Below are 21,918 nucleotides of genomic sequence, written 5' to 3' on the forward strand. Positions count from 1 at the left end.
CCTTCAAAAGAGGAGCCTTATTTTTAACTGAGGAAATGACAGTTGTCAACCATAAATCTGATACTTCAGCTTGGTGCGACAAAGCCAAGTTTCAGAATCTCTCAGATGTAAATCTGGAGATATGATGAGGTCAATTTGTGACAGCATTAACACTGTTTAGCCTGGATTTTTCAGATTGCTGACAGTGTTTTTGAAATCTTTTGATGTCTTCAGGACCAATAAACTCTATCTACCATGTCCTTTTACACTTTTCAGTTAGTGGATTTCAAACTTCCACAAAATAGCAATGAACCTTTTTTCAAATATAGTCTTGCTGTGGAACCACAGAGTACAAAACAGATAAGTGCTATTTAATTAGCATTCAATTTTAAGTATAATTTTGATTTATTTGAAAATCAGTGAGAAAAATTAAATTTGTGAAATTCTGTATTAGAGTATATACATATTTCACTTCCAATTCTAGCTTAAAATGAATGAATGGATGTACCATAATTCATTTAATCAGGCCCTTATTGATGTGTATTTAGATTGTTTCTGTTCTTTTGCTTTTACAAATAGTGCTGTAGTGAATAATATATGCTTACCGTATGTGTGTGTGCGCGCGCACATGTGTTAGGATAAATTTCTAGAAATGTAATTACTGTGTCATTAGAATATCTTTGTTTTTAGTTTTGAAAGATGTTATCAAATTGGTCTCCAAAAGGTGTATTAGTGTACATCACCATTAGCTGGGTAATGCTTAATTTCCTCATGCTCTCATCAACATGATATGTTAATTTTGGTCTTTGCTACTCTGACAAATTATATCTCAGTGTAGTTTTAATCTTCAATTTTTATTATATGTAAAGTCGAGTAACTTTATATGTTTGTGTTAAGAGCCTTTTGTGTTTCCTTTTCCTAGAATTGAATTCTAATTAAATAGCACTTCTCTGTTTCGTACCCTGTGGTTCCACAGTAAGACTATATTTGAAAAAAGGTTCATTGCTATTTTGTAGAAGTTTGAAATCCACTAACTGAAAAGTGTAAAAGGAAACCGTTTATTCATATCATTTTGCCCATTTAAAAAATTGGGTCTCTTCCCCTTTTATCAAGCAGCAGGAACCTTTTATATGTTAGGATATTAGCACTTTGTGATATGAGTTGCAGATTCTTTTCAGTTTATTTCTCTTTTCCCTTTATTTTATGCCTTTTCATTTTTATGGATATCTAAGCTCAAACTTAACATGGTTAAAATGGAGTCCTGGATTTCCTCCCTTCCCTTAACCCATCCCTCTCACAGTCTTCATCACGTCAAGATGCAGCACCCTAACTCTACTCATCGCCCAAGCACCAACCTAAGAAGCTTCCCTTGATTTCTCTCCCTCACTTGCCATCTCTAATCCATCCCCAGTCATATTGGCTTTCCTTCCAAATGTATCCTATCACTTTTCTCTTCATATCCACCAGTTTAGTCCATCCTGCCCTTATCCTTCCCTTGGGTGGCTGCAGTGGCTTCCTAATTGTTATACCCTCGAAATGACATCTCCCCTTCCAGACAGCGAGCGATTCTCTAGTCTAACTTATATGATCTTTTCTGTCTTTCTTAATTTTTATTTTTCATTTACAGTTGACATTCAATATTATATTAGTTTTAGGTGTACAGCAAGCATAGTGGTTGGACATTTATATAACTTATGAAGTGGTCCCCCACCCCCCTTGATAAGTCATCATACATAGTTATTACAATATTGTTGACTATATTATAATAGCTTAGATGATCTTTTCAAAATGCAAATCATCTGATTATCATACCACCCTCTGGCTCCTCCATTAGCTCCTATATCTTATGATAAAGATAAAGCTACTTAAAATATCTCAACCTACTGTTTCTCCAGCTTCACCTTGTACTAGGTTATTAACCACCCTCACCCTGGCCACCTTTGATTGTCTTGTGTCTGCTCTGTTCCCTCCTAAATAGGGACTTTCACATTAATTATTCTCTCCTGGAGCATTCCTCCTCCTCCATAAATTTATGTCTAATTGTCCTACAGATCTCATTCGCTCACTACTTTCTTTGGAAGAACAAACCCTGCCTAATTAGGTGGAAAACCTCTTGTTATAAGCCTTTGACAAAGCACCTTCTGTCTCTTTTTCGTAGCACTTATATTTGCAATTTTGTACTTCGATAAACTCCATGAGATAAGGGGTCTTGTCTGTTTCCTATACTGATAAGTCTCCAGTGTCTGTCACAGTGCCTTCATGGCGTATAGTTAGCTCTCAAGGCACATTTATTGAATGATTGCTTAATTATAAGTTGAGAAGGTTTACAGAATGTACTGTTTTACCCTTTTCCAAAAAAATGACTACATTTGCATTTGGCTAGTCTTTGTTTTCATCTTCTTTTTCCTGTGGCTTTCCTGCGACCACTGAGGTTCAGCAGTCTCATCTGCAAAGTCACAGTATATTACAGGGGTGAAATTTATCTAGGTCAATAGATAAATTCATTTAATGCCTGTAGGTGTTCTTTGGTAGTCTTGGACTTCAGTTCCTTCTATCCTTTTTCAATTGAAGATTATTTTATTTGGACCAAAGGATAATAACTTAGACCACATTTTCTGACCCACGTCAACCCAGGTGGTTTCCAACTTCTGTTAAATTTATTTTAAATTCAGTTATTTAGAATTTGGAGATGAGAACAAATTGTTCCATAGAAACCATGAAAAAGTTGATACTTAATTTTCACACAGGTGCCTTCAAAACTTTTTAAACCAATAGCATAGCTCAAATAGTACAGTATTAATATGAATCCTGAATTTCTCTGATTCCAATTTTTCACTGAAGAGAAGCAGAGTTTGCCACCCCAAAATATGCCTTTTGGGATGTTGATTTTAAACTGGTTGTTACGGAACAAAAGGCTCAGGAAAAATCTTTAACCTCCTCCTAACTAACTGCTTAAAAGGAATTTAGATAGAGGACCCAGGTCCTCTATCAACAAAGATAACTGTAGTTTAATATAAACTAACATGTGATAGGCCCATTTGATCAAAGACCTTCCTGTATCCCATTGTTAAAGATGGCCCAGCAAACATTTATTTACCAAACATTTGCTTTTCCTTCTCCATGTGAATTGTCTTCCTGCTCCCAACCACAACCCCTCTTTCTCCTTAGCTCCAGAATAACATATATGCCTCAACTGTCTGATCTATCCTGGGGTCTCATTTTGGCACCCCAAAATACTCATTCACATAATAAACTTTGGACATTTTCTTCTGTTAATCTGTCTCTGTTAATTTGATTATTAGCCCAGGTAGAAGAACTTAGAAGGTAGGACGAAAATAAATTTTTTAGCCTCTACAACGTTTTTCTAATTTAAACTCTGAGGCACTCAGATTCTCAGGAAGGGCTGGGGATTAAATAGGGTTGGCAGTGCTGGGAGAAATAGCAAGTAGCTGGGTAGGAGATACATTGAGTTAATATTGGATTTTTTTCCTTGTGGAAGGATTCTAAAGGTAATGGGCGGGAAGGCATGTTTGGTAGTTTGAAATTTTTGTGCTATTAAACTGTGTGTATGTTACTCATGATAGTCAAATATCAGTTTTATTTAATAATAGGAACCTAATTCTCGAGAATGGATTTATAAATCAAATTATTCTCCACTATTGGGGGAATACAGCATAATGAAGATCCTATTAATAATGGGTCAGGCAGTCCCATCTAGGAAGACGACTAGGTAGAGTGTATATATCTCCTTGATTAGATTCAGTGCAGAGAATTCTCTACAAGAGAGTAATTAGGGTTTCCCCCTCCCGCCCCCCACAAAGCTATGCTTTCCATAGAACTGGTTGCCTTCCATACTGGATCACAAGTTTTAAGATGCTTTCAAACCATTTGAACTCTCTTATAACAGAAGTTTTGTCATGTACCAAATTCATTCCTGTGCAATTTTTAGTGACAAAATGGTTCTCTCATTTGTATGTATAAAAACAATGCCAGAAATGAAAACAAAATTCACGATTCAGCTGATTTCGTACTCTCTTTAGGAAGAAGAAAAGAGCCATTGAGATGAAGATTATAATTTCATCAACAAAGGAAACATTCAAGGCCCAAGCAGCTCTTAAATTCAATACTAATAATATATGAAGTAAATTATAAGCCTTTCATTTCTGTCAGTGCTTGCAGGTACCTGCTTGCTTGCCAATGCAGAGACACGATTGCTTAATTCTAGGTGTATTTCTTAGTGCAAGACAAATCCACTTTAAAATGTATGCTATTAGTTTATGAAGTTAATGGTTAGTAATGAAAAAGTCAAATGATTTGAGATTCTTAGATCTTCACATTGGCATGGACCTTAGGGAGTATGTAGCTTGGTATAGGATTCTTCTGCCATGGCCCGAGTGCTTCCAGGGGTCTCTTCCTGCTCCTCTTTGGTCCTCCCCTTCTCGTCTGCTATACTTAAGATTACAGATCTTCTCAGTGCTTGAATTTATCAAGTACCGTGAGACTTTGTGCTGCCTCAAATGCTCTTCTCACATCTTTGTTCCCATGGCTTGCTTCTTTATATTAAACAGAATTCACTCAAATCTTACCCCCTCAGACAGGCCTTTCTCAGACCACCCTATCTAAAGGACTCCTCAATCTCAATTGCTGTAACTCTTATGATAAAGCTTGTCACTGTCGTAGGGGTGGAAAATTTTTCTCTTCTTCCCTTCTAGGTTCTTTGGCATAAAGACAGATGAACAGGAGAAAAACATTTAATTTCATAGGTACAGGATCCATAGGACTATCTAAGATCCGAAGAGCAGCCAGGTAACTGAAGTTTGTACAACATCCTGCACTAAGGAAAGGGGTTGGGGTCTAGAGATACAAAGACAACGAAGGCCTTTCATAGGAAGACCAGAGGAGGTGTTTGGAAAACAAAACTTGCATTGTTACACAGATGAGAAGGAATCTCTGGTAATAAATAGCACTCTTTCTGGTACAGGCCCTACTTCCAATGTAAATTTAAGCAGTTGAGGGGGGAGATGATGAGCTTCTTCTGAATCTACTGGGATTCGATTGCCTTTAGCTCAAAATATCCTTATGCCGAAGAGTCATATTTTGGGATCACAAATCTGCTCTTCTTCACTGTCCGGAATGATCATGTTGGTTTGTTTATTGCCTGTCTCCCCTTAGTAGGCTCCATGAGAACGGGGTCCATGTCTGTGTTCACTGCTACATCTGGAAGCACCTGTAAGTGGGCTGGTGCACGGCAGATATCTGACAGATATTTATAGAATGAATGAGTAACCATTAATGGTTCATTGTTCCAAGTACTACTAAGATGAAGTGTGTCCCTTTTTACTTCTACCACTCATTTTAGTTCTCACTCTGAAGTAATTCAGATCACCTGCTCTACCCCCTCTTATTCAAAGAGTCTTCAGACATTTGAATGTCAATTGTCTCTCAACGAGGCCAAACTGACCCAGTTTCTTCACCAGCTCTTTAGGTGGCATGGGCATGGTCAGCACCTGGTTATCCATCACAGGAAGTTTTGGGTTTTGTTGATGATACCCAGCACTAGACACAGTACTGGGTGGAGTCTGAGCCTCAGAGAGAGATTCTGTTCAGTTAAACCTTTTTGGTCAGTGTTTATATTTGATAAGTTATCTTTTATCCCCATGTAAATGACCAAGGAACTACTTACATATGATATCAGAATTACTCTTTGAGTTCTTAAAAACTTATTTTATTGTGGAATATAACAACATAGAAATCATAGAAATACAAAAAAACCCATAAACATACACTAATGTCTATTTATCACTCAAGTCAAGAAATAGACATTAATTAGAGTGCATGTTTTTTTTGTATTTCTAAAGCTCTCCTGTGTATCTCTTTTTAACCTCAGCTCCTCCCTGGAAGTAATTAATATCCTGATTTTTATTAAAAAAACACTTCCTTGGTCACTTATTTTTTTTACAGTTTTACCACTTACATATGTATATCAGCTTTGCCTGTTTTAAAACTATAAATGAGCGATCCTGTGTATTAGCTTTCTGTTGTTGCATAATTAATTACTATAAGCTCAGCTTAAGGTGGTACCCATATAATTAGTTCACAGTTCTTTCTGGAAGTCATGGCATGGCTGGGTTCTCTGCTCAGGATATAAGCCTGAAATCAATGTGGTGTCTGGGCTGAGTTCTCTTTTTTTCCTTGATTAGTTCCAAAGTTGATTTCCAAGATCCAGCTTTTTGATCTTTTGATCTCTTTATTGTCCATGTGGGGGGGGGATGGAGAGGGAGGAGAAAATTTCTTATACCCTTCTAGGTTCTTTCGATGGTCTAATTAAATTGACATGAGACAGATTAACAAAAGAAAATAACCAAATTTAATCATACATGTATGTACACGAACCCCACATACAAGAGAGTTTCTGAGACAAAGGTAAAATGAAGTATATATGGCATCCTGAGCAGAAGACTGAGGTAAGATGTTTTGGGGCTTCAGAGGGGTGGAGGGTCATTTGCATAAGAAGAGCGAATTTTCAGTAATTAAAAGGTTGCCCAGCCCTATAGATATGTCATAAAAAGTTATTTCTAGTTGTAACTCCAGTTATGGGTGAGGTCCAAAATTTAATTCTTTAAGGGAGAGGTAAAAGTTTCTTGTGAGCCTGCAGGGTCTCAATTGCCTTTAGCTCAAAATGATCCATATGTTAAAGTAGCACATTTTGGGGAGGCCTATTCTGAACCCCTGTATGTGTTTTCTAATTCATGAGTTCCTGCCCTTAATTATATCTTTATATTTTACCTGAATTTATTTTGCTGTTTTTTTTAGCCTCTTGAGATTGATGCTTAGTTTATTAACTTTTTTTTAAATGTTTTCTAATATATACACATATAAGCCTCTCAGTTCCCCCCAAGCATTGCCTTAGATTCTTCCCATAAACTTGCATTTTTAAAAGCCTTTTATGATTTCTTCTTTGATTTGTGGATTATTTTAAGAATATATTAATTTCCAAACATATGAATATTTTTGAATTATTTCTCATGATCTATTTTTTTTGCATACTTGCTTGCATTATGGAGAGAGAACATCCTTGTAATTTGTTTTGAATTGTGTTAGGACCTAGAACATGATCAGTTTTTGTAAATGTTCTGTGTGTACTTGGGGGGAAAAATATTCTTCAGTTCTTTGCTTCAGTTTATATGTTAATTTGGTCACATTTAAAAAATATTTTTAAAATACTCTATATCCTGATATTTTTTTCTTTAAACTGTCTACTTGAGTTACTTTGCTTTTATTCTCTTCTAATTCTAGAATTCTAATTTATTTTTTCAAATTTGATTTTTCACCTTTTGGATCTTCAAGTTCTGTTAAAATGTCCAACCCTTGGGTTTTTATTAATTCACCTTTACAGTTTTATAGGCTCTTCCTGATAATTTTAATATTACAAGTCTTTCTGGGGTATTTTCTGTTTCAGTTGTTTCTATTATTCATTATATCTTATTACCATGTGTATCCGGTTATTATATACTGCACAGTATAAAGGCGAAGTTATCTGTAGCAGTATTGCGAGGCCTACGTTGATGTTATCTTCCTGCAGAGACTTGCTTTTCTTTCTTTTTTTTTATACTCCACTCCACCCCCTGTTTCAGCCAGACAGCTGGTGGCACTACTAATCTGAAGGTGAGACCACATTGTCCAAGGGGCACTTAGAAGTTTATTTAGGTCACCCAGATGACATAAAGCTATAATTCAAGGGCTGATTTCTTTTTGTTTTCCTTTTTCTTGGGAATATAGCTCTTTGGGGTTTCGGCTTCGAGTGGTAGCTTATTAAACTTCTTCCTTTTGCCTTTGACTTTTTTGCCCATGGATTTGTAAGGGTTTCAAGAGCAAAACCTATTTTTGTCCCGTTTTTCCTGGATCTTCAAGTGCCTGAGGGCTTAAATCATTTTGGGTGGTTTGGACTACCTCTCCAGGTTCTATTCTTTTGCCTTGATTTCAGCCAGGTAATTAATTCTTCACAATCTTGTTAAGCCTTTGGGGGTTTTTAGGCTATATTAAAAAAGTGTTCCTTCCAGCATTTGTATTTGTCCTCAAAGGGACATTTCATCCAAGTTATATAATTATTTGAAGCTAAAATGTCTGTGTTTTTATGCCTTAAAAAATTGTTATTCACATAAAATTGTAGTTGTTATAAGAATGTCGAAACCTATAGAAGAAATTTATATGAATTTATTTGAGTCATATTTTTTACTCTTTTAAATTTTAATTAGTTTCAAGTATACAATACATTGTTTAGACATCCATATAGTTAGTAAAACAATCACCTCCCCAATTGCTCTGTCCCTCCCCTGACCCTCCACCTAGCCAACGTATTCATTCTAATTGCATGCCCTATGCCATGCTCCCCATCCCCGTGACCATCCATCAACTGCTAATTTGTCCTTCTTTAACCCTTCACCCCATTCTCCCAGTCCCCCAAACTCCCCTCCCCTCTGTCCATCACCAAATTGTCTACTATATTTGTGAGTCTGTTTTTCATTAGTTTGTTCTTTTTATTCCTTAGATTCCACATATAAGTGAAATCATATAATGTTTATCTTTCTCTGACTTAAATACTTTCTAGGTCCATCAAGGCAATACCTTTTTCCATCCCCTTTCTTTTAGTTCGTGTGTGTCTTTTAATCTGAAGTGACTCTCTTATAGGCAACATCTAGGGGTCTTGCTTTCCTTTCCATTCATACACTCTTTTAGTTGGAACAGTTAATTCTTTTCCATTTGAGGTACTTATTGATAGGAATGTAGTTGTTACCGTTCTTCATTCCTGTTTTTGATAGCATGTTTTTTCTTCTTAAAGGAGTCCCTCCAACATTTCCTGTAATACTGGTTTGGTGGTGATGAACTCCTTTAGCTTATTTTTGTCTGGCAAGCTCTTTATCTGTCCTTCAACTCTAAATGATAGCTTTGCTGGATAAAGTATTCTTGGTTGTAGATCTTGGGTTGTCATACTGTTGAATATTTTTTGCCAAGCCCTTTTGTCCTGCATAGTTTCTTTTGAGAAATCAGCTGCCAGTCTTATGGATTTTCCCTTATAAGTAACTGTTTTTCTCTTGCTGCTTTTACTATTCTTTCTTTGTATTTAACCTTTGGCATTTTAATGATGATGTGTCTTGGTGTGGGCCTCTTTGGGTCCCTGATTTTTGGAATTCCCTGAGCTTTTTGGGGTTTTATGTTCATTTCCTTCATGAGGCAAGGGAAGTTTTCAATCATTTCTTCAAACAGCTGTTCAACATCTTGATTTTCTTCAGTTACGCCGATCAGATGGGTATTTGGAGCCTTAATAGTGTCCCATATGCTCTTTAAATTACTTTTATAGTCTTGGCATCTTATCTCTTGCCATTCTGATTGAGTGTCCTTGGCTTTCCCTTCCTCTAGATAGGGAACTTGATCCTTTTCTTTATTCATTCTGTTTATTGTTTTGTTTATTCCATTTAATATACTTCTCATCTCAGATAATATGTTCTTCATTTCAGACTGGTTCCCTTTTATAATTTACATTTCCATTTTTGTTTTTTATCTCTGTTGAAGTTCTCACTGAATTTAACCAAAAGTCCATTGGGCATCTTTATAACCAGTGTTTTGAACTCTGCATCCGTTAGATTACTTGACTCCATTATATCTGGATCTCTGTTCTCTTCTCTCATATGGTTTCTGCTTCTTTGTCTTCCCATTTTGGCTGCCTTTCCGTGTCTGTTTCTATGTATGGAGCAAAGCTCCTAAGTCTCCCAGTCTTATAAGTGTGGCTTTGTGTGGTAGGTGTCCAGTGGCACAGTCCTGAGCGGGGTTCAGCTGCAGGCCAAGTTTAGCCCCAGCCTGTGCCCCTCCGGGGCCACCCGTTAAGATTCAGTAAGCAGTCCACAGATGCTGAGCTTATAGTTGCCTCAAAAGGCCACACCAGAAACCGAGGCCAGCTGCCCCCACCAGTGTGAGCCTCAGCAAGGAGCATCAGTGAGGATACACGTGGATGTGGCTCGGGTGGGGCCAGGAGTTGAGGGAGGCGGGGTTTCAGGGGATCATCTGGGCGGAGCGACCTCTGATATCCAGTTTGATGACGTCAAGGCTATGGCGGCGCTGGTCCCATGCAGTGGTAGCCGGGGAAGGCTCAACAGAGAACAATGGATACCGCCGGCACTTCTGCACCCAGAAAATCTCGCCTTGGCCCTCACTCCGACAATGTCTCCCTGTAAGTCCCTGGTGCTCAGAGCAAGCAGGTCCGTCACCGCGAAAGTTCACTCCCGGTCACGGCCCCTTTAAGAGGCTTCTTCCGCTGCCGCAGCCTCCATCTCACCCTGCTGCTGGAAACCAGGCAGCCCCGAGTCCTCACCCCATTCTACCTTCTGCTGTTGCAACGTATTTTCTTGGATTTCTCTCTAGTTGTAGGGCTTGTTCCTCTAGATTCCAGGCGATTTTTCCTTGCTGCTGCTGCTGCTCCTTGTTTCCGTCACAACTTTGATTTGGTCTCCAGAGAGATGAACAGAGCCTCTGTCACCTACGCCATTTTGGTTCCAGCTCTATTTGAGCCCGATTTTTGAGGACCTGCTTGGAAGCAAGATCTCAATGGTTTGAGAAGATGTTCCAGAAAATGGCAATTTTGCAGCTCATTTTATACATTTGGAATCAAAGGAGAAAACGTAAAGCAGGTTGTATGAAATCCATCGGTAGTAGGTTGAGGAGGCAGGAGAAAGCAAAGCGGGGAAAGCTCCAGGCTTGGATAAAAAGCAAAATGTAGAAACATATTTCTTTTACCCTGCCGGGTACAGGAGAGTTGACATTTAACATTTACAGCACATAGAGCTGGTATGTGGGCAACGAGAGAACAGCGAGGGGTTCTGTGGCCTTGTGCTCTGGCGCCGGCCATTGTGCTGTCTAGGGGTCTGGGGAAAAATTACTCTGACATTTCAAAGGTATGTTACCTGGATGCATAAGAACAATGAACAGGGCTCACTGAAGGTAAAGATTGACCTTCGCTAAGCTGTAGGCCTGGGATGTCACTGAGCCTGTCAGGTCTGCCAAGTAGCTCCCTAAGCTTGTCACATCTACTAAGTTGCCCCCTTTCATTGACATAGTTAAATTCAATTTGGCATACTTTTCTTTCCTCAGTCAGAATAATGGTAGTTAAAAGAGTGTTCTTGACACCTATATTAGGTATTTACTCACACATTTAAATTCTGAGTCCCAGTTTTCATTACTCAATTTTGATTTCCACAGAGAATAGGTGGGACCAAATGTTCTTTATATATGTTTCCATACAGAACTTTTGGGGTGCCGAGTCTTCACAGTGGGAATGATTAAATTTTTATCTCTCATTTCCTTTGAAATGAGCCATACCTTTATTGGTGGAGAGTGGAATATTTAAATGTTTCCTGGGAGTTCTTCCAAATCAGCCATAGAAAATGAAAGAATGATTCATCCTCAGAAAACTGAGCATCTTTTACTTGGAATGTTGCTGACTTTAGATCTTCAAACGGGTGGCTCCTTGTTACTGATATTTCACCTCAGATACCACCATTTTAGAGAGGCCTCTCAGTCTGGGTAATCACTCTTTGTTTTCTCCCCCTTCATAATATGAATCAGTATCTTGTCTTTTAAGTATAATAATTTTAAATATAATAATCTCGTGTTTCTTCCTTCACTTAGCAAAATGTAAAGCTCTGTGAAGACAAGGATCTTGCTTATCATGTTCACCACTGTTGTGTGTGTCTTATTTACCTATTTCTGAAAACGTTTTAGGCAGTCAGTAATTACTTGTTTAAGAAATGAATAGAATAAATATTTATTAATTCCTTCTGAAATTGTAACCATTTTCCCTGAAAGTCACAGTCATCCTTTTAAAATTTGTGATTCCATTAAAATTTTCTAAAGTAGTGTCTGTTTTCTCTTGCCTTCCTTTTTTTCAAAAACATTTCTTATAAACGAATGAAAAATCAATAAGAATCTGACGTAAAGTAAATGTTAGAGTGACAAAGAATTATTTAAGATTAGGGACAACTGTGGTGTTCTTGTTATATATCAAACTGAAAGGAGGTCAGTGTGGCTGGAGTGAAGCAAGCCAGGGTAGAAACTATTCAGAAATGATATTGGAGGAGAAGAGGTCAAGGCCTTGAGACTTGCATGGACTTTGCACTCTTAACGATAAAGGAGGCCATTGGAGAGTTTTGAGCAGAGAAGTGGCATGATCTGTCTTATCCTAAGGACTCCTGTGTGGACAACAGACTACAGGGGGAGGTGGGTGTGGAGCTGTAAACATATTTAAGTCTGGTCTGCTTCTGAGCTCTCACGGCAGTTCCACTGGCTAATTTGTCGATCTTTGCGAAGAGCACGCTGTTTTCATTTCTGTAGCTCAATTCTAACCCTCAGTATATTTGGCAGGGCATTCTGCCAGATCCTACCCTCAAGGCTGAACCTTCCTACTTTTATTATTCAGGAGAATGTGGGCTGTGCTTATAACTCTGTTCTTCTTTATGAATTTTAGAATCAGCTTATCTTAATTCCTCAAAAACCTTGTTAGGATTTTGATTGGAATTGCATCGACTGTATAGGTTAATATGGAGAGAATTGATGTCTTTATAGTACTGAATCTTCTTAGCCTTAAAATTGGGATAACTCCATTTATATATATTAATGCCTTTGAATAAAGGTATGTATCAAATTATATATTATTTGAATAGAGATCTTGGATATCTTTTATTATGTTAAATCCTAAGTGACTTTTTGTTGTAAATGTGACTTTAAAAAATTGTATTTTGATTTTTGTTGACGTTTACAAATGCAGTTGATTTTTGTATATTAAACATATTCAATTACCTTGCTAACACTTATAATTCTGATAATTTGTAAATTCCTCTGAATTTTCTGTATAGACAATAATATTTGTAAATTCTGTTTTGTTTCCCTATTTCCAATGTTATATGTTGTTTTACTGAGCTGACTAGAAACACCAGGGTAATTAATGTCTAACCAGGGAAATGTCTAATACTACTAATGTTGATAAGTATTAATATTAGGATTTCTTGTCATGTTCTTAATATTTAAAGAGACCGTGTCTAATACTTTACATTTAAGAATGATGTATCAGGATACTTTTTTCAGGATATAAACATTTTAAAAGCATTTAATTATGGACATAATGCTTTTTTTAGAAAGCTTGTACCAGTTTACCTTCCTACCATCGGTGTACAAAAAGACACACTTCTTCATGTTAATACTTGTCCATACCACAGGGGTACTCATATTTGTTAAAAATTGCAAATTTCATGGGAAGCAAAGGAAATTTCTTTACTAGTTTTTATTTATTTTTTAAACCAGTATTTTGTGTCGATACAGATATTCTTATTAAAGATAGGTTTTTGAGACAAAAGAACTTATTTGGAAATAATTTCAGATTTAGAGAAAAGTTTGAAAGATTGGTAGAATTTCCTGTTTCATAGACCCTTGACCCAGGTTTGCAACTTTTGAATATACAATACAGTATTACTAGCTATAGTCACCATACTGTACATTATATTCCCATGACTTATTTATTTTATAACTAGATATTTGTACCACTTGACTACCTTCGCCCATTTCACCATTTCTTTAAAAAAACATTGTTTTATATAACCACCATACCATTATCAAAATAAAATGATTGTTTATTCAATATTATCTGTAGATACTGAAATTTTATTAGTTACCCTTTGTAGCAAAAAAAAAAATTTTTTCTTGTCCAGAATCCAATCTGGGATCATGCATTACATTTAGTTATCAATGGCTCTTCATCTTCTTTTGTGAAACAGTTATTCAGTTGTTCCCTGTCTTTCATGACCTAGACATTTTTAAAGAGTACAGGCCAGTTACATAGTAGAATGTCCCTCAGTTTGGGCTCCTCTGCTGCTGCCTATGGTTAGATTCAGGTTTTACCTTTTTTTGGAAGGAATGCTGCAGAAGTACGTTGTGATACATCCTATCAGGAGGCATAGGGTGTTGACTTGTCCTGATATTGATGATGTTAACGTTGATCACTTAATTAAAGTAGTATCTGGCAGGATTCTTCACTATGAAATTACTGTTTTTCCCTTTGTAATTGATAGGTATCTTATAGGGAGCTATGTTGAGACTAGATAATATCCCGTTTTCTATCAAACTTTCAACCACAGTTTTATTATATGTTTTGATGATACTTGCCTGAAATAATTATTACCAGGGTGGTTGCCAAAGGGTGATTTACTAATTTCTTTACTACATTTATTATTTGGAATTATATTCTAACAAAGAATTTTTCCTTCTCTACTACTTATTTATGTCACTAAGGACTGGTGTGTTTTAATTTTATTCTATGGATTGTAATCTGCTGTTATTCTTGTTTATTTTTTGCTCAAATGTTCCTCATGTGACCAGTGGGCGTCTCTTCAAGCTGCCTCCTGTGTCCTTTAGACATGTTCTTAGAGCATTTCCTTACTTTCTGGCACCACTAAAATACATTCTAGTCCCTAGCCTGGGGATCAGCCATCTTTTCAAGGAACCCTGGTTCCTTTTATTGGAGCACTAGCTATTGGAATGTCATTGCATCTAGGCCTCCTCTGCAGACAGAGCTAAGGAATATATGTGTGTATATATATTTACACACACATATCTATTTTCTGCATCTCTCTATATTAAAGAACTGAGCTTATATGGTTAACTCTAATTCCAGGCCTTTCTCCTTTTCATATTTGTAACTTTTTATGAGAATAAGTGACCAAACTGTCATTATCCATAGTATATTTACTTATTTGCTCAATTCTAGCATATACATAAAGAAACGTCATATTTTTGTATAAAAAAACATCTAAGTAGAGCATAATATTTATGTATTTACTTTGTCTTATGGTCAAGGAGAGCATGTAGTTAAAGTATTGTTTTTCAAGAGTTACTTAGAGTTAATCCTTTTCCTCCAACCCTCTTCAGTGTGCTTATATTATTCATTTCAAATATGGTTAGGTACATTTGTTCGTGTTTCATTTTGGGTTCTTTTCTCCTATTATTTTTTCTTCCTTCTTCCCCGAAACATGGTTTTAAAAGAACTTTACAAAAATATAGGATAGATTGTTAGAGTATTGAGATATAACACTTATGGCTTTTAATTGTGTTTGATTTTTCAGGAAATCATTTACTATGTCACAGTAGAACAAATATGTGAAACTTCCTGCCAGTTTGTGAACAACTTGCTCAGAAGTTCTTTGATGCCATGTTCTGTGGCTTGCATCAAAAAAGGAGTTTGTCTTCATGAAGATTCCTAACATTGGTAATGTGATGAATAAATTTGAGATCCTTGGGGTTGTAGGTGAAGGTAAGTTTAACATTCTTTGAGTTTTTGAGCAATGTACAATTATACCTACCACCAGAAACCTAATTCAGGCCCTATTAATTTAAACTATGTAAAGTCTGGTATGTGCTTAAGAGTAAACTATTAAAAATAAAATTACTCTTAAGCTATTGAGTCTTATTCTCCAATCAAAAGTTAATAACATTTTAAATCCATTAAAGTTGAATAAATGAGAGATTTCTTAAGGCTGATTTCATTTCATTCTTTTCATGAGGAATTGTGCTTTCTTTAGTCTACAGGTTGCATTCTGTTTTTATGTCAGCTAGACTTATTTTGAATAACTTGAGATTTATTTGCATAGGTTTTATTTAATACATGGTACATAAAGGAATAAATAACTTCTATTTGTCTTCAAGAATGACAAACCATATTTTATGAAATCTGAGGCGCACAACTTGGTCATATTTTAACATCTTTGAAATCAAGATGTGTGTTATAATCAGTAGCATGTCATGGTTTAATTGGCAGCAATTTTCCTAGTAGTACTTAAAATCATGCTCATAATCAATATCATTGATTTGATGAAGTATGGTAATTCATTTTTCATAAGTCATCCTCATTTTTCTTAGTAATTTTTGCTCTTGACTTGAAGATAACTTTATGGACATTGCAATAAATGGTTCTGGTAATGGGATAAATGATTATAATTATAGTTTCTTAGCATTTATGTCTTTAAATCAAAAGTTACAAACATTTCTTATTTCCGAATTTTCAAATAAGTTTTGAATTTCAAAGGAAGTTCTAAAAATTTACCATTGTGAACAGCAAAGCTGTTTTAGATTCTGATATTACATTGTTCAATCCTTTTCAAATAAATAGAAACAATTAAAATACAGTCTAATCATTGGGTGTTTGCTTCAAGGTCTGAAGTCAAAACTATATAGAAAGAACAAATCCTTTTTCCTTCACCAGTCAGCTCCTTTCTTCTTCATTGATATTAATTATGTAAATAAAATTTATCCTTAATATTTTATCTACTATCTGTTTTATAATAGTTGCCTTATTTTTTTTATTTGCCACAACCCCCCAAATATTACAATTAGAGACTTATGCAATAAAGCTGCTTCCTGGAGGAGGTCAGCTCATAGGGTAATGACAGGGTTAGAATATTCCAGATTTGGGGCCTAAGTTTTTCTGGATCATAAACTTGTTTTTCTTAGTATACCCATAAGTGATCATCTTCTCAGGGATGGGCTCAGATTAACTAAAACTACCAGACTGTTATGAATAAATCGGAATATGTCAGTTTAAGTTATAGTCAGAACCATCATTGTTATGCTTTTTTTTTGTAAACTATCTCAGATGCTTTTTCGCTAAGAAATACATATGTATTAAGGAAATTAAAAACCGTCAAGCAAACTCTATATTTCAGTAGCCTAGAGAATGCATTTTCACCCCCTAGAAAAACTGGCATGGAAAGTTACATAAGGATTGCATGATTGCTTGGTGATTGTGGAGCTAAGTTGGATGGCTGAAATGGCAGGTCCCTTCCTAACTGATAAGATTCATCCATCTCCACCAAAGTTGGGGAGACTTGTCTGGTTCCCTAAGATGCTGTTGGAGACCTATTTCCCAATTTCATGTCCCTGAAGTCCCCTTCTGATGGATGCATGCAGGCTTTGCCTGTCTGTTAATGTAAGTGTACTTGACATTTCTACAGTCTTCGGTTATCATACATCACCTTTTGATTCTCTTAATTAGATTTTTCACAACATAACTTTAACCTCAGTTTCCTGGGCACTTTGTTGTCAAATCTGTGTTCTGCCTCTAAGGAAGTAGTTTATTGCCTGCCCGAATAGTAGGATAAGTAACCCAAAAGGTAGTGATGCATCTCATCGAAATATACCAAGGACAGTAGGAGTGCTTAGCTATATATAAACGGACAGCTTGGACAGCTCGTGGCCTGTGCCCTTAGGAACTGAGTCTTTATGGCAAAAAATATAGTAACCCTACTAATTATTAACCAGAATGCTGAGCCCTGTACTATTTTGCTAGTCAGGAAAGACATTCCAGTGTCCCCAAAGAGGATTTAACTATCTCCTAGGACAGAGAACATATTTGGTAGGCTCCACGCTTGAGCTTACTGTTGGGAAATCATTAGCTCCTAAGTTTTATGTCCCCTAGAATGTTTTGAATTAATTTTCATTTACTTTTTTTTTCCTCTGTGGTAGCTCTTCTGCGCATATCCCATGTGCAGACATGCTGGTGTGCATTTTGGGTGTTTTCTGTTGAGTTTTAGATGTTCAGCTTATTGTAGTTTCAAAGGGAGAGATCTGGGGATGTCTCTCACTCTGCAATGTTTCTGATGTCCTCTTCATTTACTCTTAAAGTTCTTATGTCTAAATCTTTCCTCCAGAAAATTTTAAGCTTAAATTTAAAAATATCTCAAGTGAAATTTTCTGTAAAAAGAAATATTTAAAAATACATGTTGAGGAAATGGGTTCCTTATACTCTTGCTCTGTTTGTATGTGGCCCATTGCATTATCACTGCCAAATGTCATTTTAGGAATTATTATTGTAATGTATACTGATAACCAATGTAAATATAATAGAACTTCAATTTATACAAGAGCTATAGTTTGTATACCTGCTCCTAACTGTTTACTTCTTTTTATTGTAGGAGCCTATGGAGTTGTACTTAAATGCAGACACAAGGCAAGTACATGATTTTTAAAAAGAAAATAATTTTATGTGTTTAACTGTTTTGGAATTAACGTAGTATATGAGGGCATATTATTAAAATTGTCTGGCTATGATGATGATGCTTAATGAGTAGATTTAATATGTGAACCCAGAGAAAGGCTACTTTTGGACATCAAGCTTTAGCATGATAAGGTAGGTAGTCATCAGTTCTTTGCAATTATGTGCTATTTTTTCAGCAGACCTATTTATAGGTGAAAAGCTGCCTAATGGGAAGAGAGAAAGTAATAGAGAAGAAATCAAGGTAGTAATGTATTTAATTTATGCTCAGGAACTTAATGAGCAATAAGGAATTTCAGTCAGTCAGTATTTTTCATGAAGACCCAATACTTTCGATTGCTTGCTGGATCTGAATCCACATTTTGAAGGATATAGTAGGTAAGTGTTTGGTTATGAAATAGGGCTTGAAATAATAGTGTATGATTATGATTATTGACTATAGTTGATCACCCTTGAACAACCTTGAAATGAATCATATATAGATTATTTGACTGTGGTAATAATCACCATTTATTCAGGTAAGTTATTTCACATTTCCATAACTGTCGCTCAGTGGTGAGCATGTTTTACTCAATAATTTAATATTATTTTATGTTAGTTTCAGGTATACAGCATAGTGGTTAGACATTTATATAATTTACAAAGTGATCCTCTTGATAAGTACCCACCTGGCACTACAGTTACTACAATATCATTGACTACATTCCTTATGCTGTACTTTACAAATCTCTTCTTTAATTCAGGGGATTTTCCATTCCTGAAATTGGGTATTCATATTATTTTATGTTGGTAATAGTTATCTGAATATCTCTGCCAACAAATCCTCAAAAAATGGTTTGCATACTATTGGTTCTTGATTCAAGATGATTAAGAATTTATAATAGTAAATATAATAAAAATAAATTTAGTATCTTGAATACCTCATTAAGAAATATTACTACAGTTTGAAATTAAGCAAATGGGAAGTTCCCTAATGAAATGCTATACTTTAAATGAGTTGCCTTGAGTTATAGTAAATTTCTGAAGCTTAAAAAGATGAAATTCCTGGGCGGATACTCCTTAGGGGAAATAGATTGTTAGTGTCCAAGTTAAATTTGACTCTTTTATAAACATCGTACCTCTCTTTGTACTATGGCTCTGATTATACAACACAGCAAATGGAAGCTTCGGTTCTTAATCTTAATCCTTGAGTTTTAAAACCCAAGGATTTCTGATCCATAATGCAAATCTTCCAACAGTATTTTCTCTGCCTTTGTCACACTTCTTCTGGTGACCTTTTCCCCCTACTTTTTTTGACATTATCTAAACTCTCCTGCCTCATGTGTAAAAAAAAAAGTTTCTTAGTTGAATATTTGATTTTATCTTTCCATATATTTGGTTTACTCTTTTATTAAAAGATAACTGAGGTCTGGTTTGCACTGTTAATGCCGTAAATGAGATTGCATCTAAAAGATATCTCTTGTTACTGCCCTTCACTAAATGAGGGACTCACAGACCAGCTCTCTCAGTATTGTTGCTTTTTCCTTTCATGGCCTCTAAAAAGATATTGTCGGATGAAAAATTTAAAACATAAATTAATACCTAACTCAAAGTAATAAAAATTCATTTTAGAACCTGCAGCTGTTCACTCATTAGACTTGTTATGGTATATCCTTTTTTTAGCCAGAATCAGACCTTCAAATCTTTACCCCATTACCCCAAAATAGAGAATTTGATGCTTGTGGTAAGATTTACCCTTCAGGATCAAATAAATGGATTACCATGAAATCTTATGTTATAGTTAAAAACGGATATAATTCTTTCTATGTATCCATTATATGTAAAATAATCACACCCATGTATTTTGGATCTTTTAAAAATTTAATGCTTATAAAAATGGTTGAATTTGTTAAAAATGTATGATCACTTATGCATGGGTCTGTGTGATCATTTATACATAAGTTTGATCTCTGAGAGGGTTGACTATAGGTGTATGTGTAATTAAATAATTCCTAGAATATTGAACATTTGAGCAAATATGAAAGAAAGTTACTGTTTTACTATGTGTACTGTTGCAAGAAATTTAGAAGTCACATTTTTAAAAAGATGCATCTTGTTTTTTTGTGAACACAGTCCAGCGTTGTTCTATTCCAGGCCATAGACCATACTTCTTAATTTACGGAAATAAATGAAAATTTATTTTAAAAATTAAAAAAGAATGTAATGGTACTCTCTTTGACAACTTCTGTTTATTGTTATATTTACACATTGGCATGTATATGAAAACTCTTAGCAATGACTTTAGCTATTGATGGCGCTTTATGACTGCTCACATTTGGAAGAAGTTCTGGCTTGGGCCTTTACCCTGCACATGTACATTGCTGACTTTTTTATTGACAGTTCTGCTTTGAAGTACTTACGAGGGGGAAGCATGCTTTACCACACACTTTTTCTTTGCGGAAGCTTAAAGAGGTCATCATTACAAAGTAGGGAGAATGGAATGGAGGTAAATAGGGAGATGAGATTAGAACTGGAGATGAGAGGTTATGCAGCCAAGTAGAGAGAGGTTGTGGGGTTGTACTTGTGAGCCTCAGACAAGGAAGTCCCGGTTCATGTAGCTCCTTTCCCATGGCTGGGGTTGATCTGTGAGAAGTTTCTGTTCGTTTCGAAGTAATAGCTGACATATGCTCTTAAGATAGACCTAGTTATACAAAGCCATGAACAACCCAGTATTGGGGCGCAGCCTCTAAGTAGTCAATAAATAATAAAGTCATCTTAAATTACAGAACCGCAGATGAGAGACACTATAGAGAGCTGTTGCAGCGTAGTGGGTCCCTTAGTGGATTAAAGATGATCCTAGGGATTTGTAGCAAATGGGAAAAGTGTTTGGTATCATTTATCTGATTGAAACTTATAAAAGGTGTATAGGTTTGAGGGGAGAAGTAACAAATTTGGCTTTCATTATAAAGAATAAAATGGCATCAGAATACCAAATCTGATATTAATACCATATATTGAGCATCTGCTATGTGCTAGGCACTCTACTGGATGTTCTACATTTTATCCGCACCACATCTCCACTCTTATTTCCATTTTTCAGATGGGAAAACTGAATCTCAGGTTATGCAACAGTGCCAAAATTATGCAGCTGATGATGTGGTTGGAACCAGGCTTTGCTCTGACTCTGGAAATAGCAAACTTGAGCATGAGATGGAACTGTGAAATGATGTGAACCTTCCAAGAGGGAGTGCAGAGCAGAGCGAAGGGCTTATTTAAAATGGTCAGACTGAAAGGAAAGGGAGGCCCACCCCTTGAAAGCAAGGAAGAAAGATTTTTACAAGTGGTATTCACCAACAATGTAAAAACCCATTTTATTTAATAGCTCCCTTTAAGTGAAACAGTACATTAACACCAAATTGCAAGAGATTAAAGAGAGAGAGAGTAGATAGAGAAAATCTGGATTGTGCCATTTTTCTCTGTTGAAATTTGGGAGATTGAGATTAGGATTAGGAGTAGTAGTAAGAGCAGATCTGAAATATTCACTAGTGAGGTATACCCATATTTCCCCCTATTAAAAGGCATTTTTTGGCTATTTGCTCTTGCTTACTATTCACAATTTGGCTTTTGCTATGAAGCTTTGTTTTTAGCAAGCATCACACATTTTGAATTAGCGATCCCTTTTTTTTTTCAGATTAATTTTGTTTTGCCACCAAAAAAACCTGAATGACAATTTGGTTACTTCTTTTCAAAAACTGAACTATTTTAAGAAAATACTTGACAAAAAGTCAATGAGCGAATCATCACCAATTTAACAGATTATTTGTAGTCTTCCATCTCAGACCACATAGTTATTTTCTACTAAAACAAAATTAATT

The 21,918-nt window shown here is 35.8% G+C and overlaps 1 protein-coding gene across 4 annotated transcripts in view; it reads left to right on the top strand.

The window, feature by feature from the left end:
- The window catches only part of CDKL5 (cyclin dependent kinase like 5), a 146,355-nt gene that overhangs the window by 35,990 nt on the left and 88,447 nt on the right, over positions 1 to 21,918 (top strand). For all 4 annotated transcript variants that reach the window (XM_036226435.1, XM_036226436.1, XM_016152779.2 and 1 more), the window contains exons 2-3: positions 15,141 to 15,328; positions 17,985 to 18,019. In XM_036226435.1, the coding sequence (XP_036082328.1) occupies positions 15,265 to 15,328; positions 17,985 to 18,019 (99 nt within the window). In that variant the 5' untranslated portion in view covers positions 15,141 to 15,264. The remainder of the gene's footprint in view (positions 1 to 15,140; positions 15,329 to 17,984; positions 18,020 to 21,918) is intronic.

Source organism: Rousettus aegyptiacus, unplaced genomic scaffold (genome assembly GCF_014176215.1).
Source record: "Rousettus aegyptiacus isolate mRouAeg1 unplaced genomic scaffold, mRouAeg1.p scaffold_m13_p_9, whole genome shotgun sequence".
Taxonomy (NCBI): Eukaryota; Metazoa; Chordata; class Mammalia; order Chiroptera; family Pteropodidae; genus Rousettus; species Rousettus aegyptiacus.